Source organism: Penaeus chinensis, chromosome 31, assembly GCF_019202785.1.
Source record: "Penaeus chinensis breed Huanghai No. 1 chromosome 31, ASM1920278v2, whole genome shotgun sequence".
NCBI lineage: Eukaryota > Metazoa > Arthropoda > Malacostraca > Decapoda > Penaeidae > Penaeus > Penaeus chinensis.
The window spans coordinates 2,487,625-2,490,124 of record NC_061849.1 but is presented as its reverse complement, the minus strand read 5'-3'; the positions used below and the strand labels follow the sequence as shown (position 1 = coordinate 2,490,124).

Sequence of the window (2,500 nt, the reverse complement as noted above, 5' to 3'; positions counted from 1 at the left end):
AACCAGAACACCAATCTGTTGTATATTTTTTATTTATATTTTTTATTTGTTTTATTTCATTATCCAGTTTCCTTTTATCTGCTATTAGGAGACCACATAAATAAAAGATAAGCATTTTACAGAGTTCAGGTAGATGTTAGGGTGAATTAAGATGTCAATTTTTTTGTAGGAAATGTATATATATTTTTTAATCAGAATATACTCAAAGTCAGGTATAGGATTCTCTCTCCCTCTCCCTCTTCCTCTCCCTCTCCCTCTCCCTCTCCCTCTCCCTCTCCCTCTCCCTATCCCTCTCCCTCCCCCTCCCCCTCCCCCTCCCCCTCCCCCTCCCTCCCTCCCTCCCTCCCTCCCTCCCTCCCTCCCTCCCTCCCTCCCTCCCTCCCTCTCTCTCTCTCTCTCTCTCTCTCTCTCTCTCTCTCTCTCTCTCTCTCTCTCTCTCTCTCCCTCTCCCTCTCTCTCTCCCTCTCCCTCTCCCTCTCCCTCTCCCTCTCTCCCTCCCTCTCCCTCTCCCTCTCCCTCTCCCTCTCCCTCTCTCTCTCCTCTCCTCTCCTCTCCTCTCTCTCTCTCTCTCTCTCTCTCTCTCTCTCTCTCTCTCTCTCTCTCTCTCTCTCTCTCCCTCTCTCCCCCCCTCTCTCTCTCTCCCCCCTCTCTCTCTCTCTCCCCCTCTCCTCCCTCTCTCTCCCCCTCTCCCCCCTCCCCCCCCCCCCCCCTCTCTCTCTCTCTCTCTCTCTCTCTCTCTCTCTCTCTCTCTCTCTCTCTCTCTCTCTCTCTCTCTCTCTCTCTCTCTCTCTCTCTCTCCCTCCCTCCCTCCCTCTCTCCCTCTCTCCCTCTCTCCCTCCCTCCCTCCCTCCTCTCCCTCCCTCCCTCCCTCCCTCGCTCCCTCCCTCCCTCCCTCTCCCTCCCTCCCTCCCTCCCTCCCTCCTCTCCCTCCTCTCCCTCTCTCCCTCTCTCCCTCTCTCCCTCCTCCCTCCCTCCCTCCCTTCCCTCCCTCCCTGTCTCTCTCCCTTTCTCCCTCTCCATCTTTTCCTATCCCTTCATCATTTTCTCCCTTTCTTCACCCTCCCTTTTTCCCTCTCCTCCCTATCCCTATCCCTATCCCTATCCCTATCCCTATCCCTATCCCTATCCCTATCCCTATCCCTATCCCTCTATCTCTTCCCCATTTTCTCCCTTTCTCTCCCCCCCTTCCTCTTACTGTTTCTCCTGTCTCACTTCCTTCCTTCCACCGTTCCTCCTGTCTCCCTTCCTCCCTTCCTCCCACTGTTTTTCCCGTCTCACTTCTTCCCTCCACCTCTACCTCGCTCTGACACGTCCTCAGACTAACACAGCCACAAGTAGATGAATGTTGGAACATGTACTGCACGTCCCCTTGGCATTTCAGGCTCGTCCACTGGCGTAGGAGATGGCCGCACTGGCAAGAGTAACAGCGGGAGCAAGTACATGGGAGATGCTGTTAGCAGTGGGAATGGAGGTGTGCACCATGGCAGCAACAGCCACCATGGCAATGCAAGCAGTAGTGGCAATCTGGGGGGCAGCAACCAGTCCAGATACCACCGAACGGCCTTCAATAAGCGCAAGAAGTCTGCTCGCCGGGACTCAGACGGCAGAGCGGAACTGAGGGAATCTCATCGGTGATTGCCGGAGGAGAATCTGACCGATGGCAAAGTTGGTTAGGCCCCTAGGGACTGCTCGTCAGGCAGAGGGTGCCGGTCCTCTTGTCGGTGATTTAAACGGTGGATTGTCAGGTGACTGTGATGTCAGCCATTGCCCCTCCTAGCGAGGCGCAGGCTGAGCCCTTCTTGTGTGTTTGTGTGAATATTCAAAACTGTCTGCGGCTCATGATTCTTGTGGCTAGTGGAGGGCGAGGTGTTGTGCCAAACCCATGTGAAGGCAACCTTGCATGTGGCATGCTCATTCAACATAAAAGTGTTCCACATTGGAAAACATGCAGGGAATTTTTTTCTTCCTTTTTCTGTCTCCAAAGAGTAGGAATTAGGTGGCAGTGACACTTATAGAGCAGAAGGTGGCATCTTATAATTGGAAAGCAAATGTATAGAAAGAAAAAATGAATAAAAAGAATATGTATAAGTAAAGAAAAAAATGTGATGTGTATGCATTTTTGTGTTCCTTCATGTCTAGAAAAAAGATACATACCAAAAAAGAAAACAAAAAGCTTTCTCAAGGGTTTCTATCAAAAGGGAATTTGTGATGAGAAAACTATCAAGACGTGTGCAAGTCAATGTTGACAACATCATGCTAACTGTGATGCAAATGCTGTATTGACATGTTTTCATTGAAGCACCTGGATGGGCTTTTGCAACAGAAACTGAGAATCGGTATGAGGAGGAACTTGTGTGCCAGCACGCTCTCTGACAATGATGGAAGGGTAAGTGTCATGACTCCTTCATCTTCCACAAACCACAAGAATTTTAGTAGACCAATATCTTTAGAGCTCATTTTTAAAGAGTTTTATTTATATTCTTTAAGCTCAACTTGGCTG

The 2,500-nt window shown here is 50.2% G+C and overlaps 1 protein-coding gene across 1 annotated transcript in view; it reads left to right on the top strand.

Moving 5' to 3' along the window:
- The window catches only part of LOC125041699 (terminal nucleotidyltransferase 4B-like), a 26,227-nt gene that overhangs the window by 21,403 nt on the left and 2,324 nt on the right, over positions 1-2,500 (top strand). The window contains exon 10 of the mRNA XM_047636897.1: positions 1,382-2,500. This exon is cut by the window's right edge and continues 2,324 nt beyond it. Within this exon, the coding sequence (XP_047492853.1) occupies positions 1,382-1,635 (254 nt within the window). The 3' untranslated portion in view covers positions 1,636-2,500. The remainder of the gene's footprint in view (positions 1-1,381) is intronic.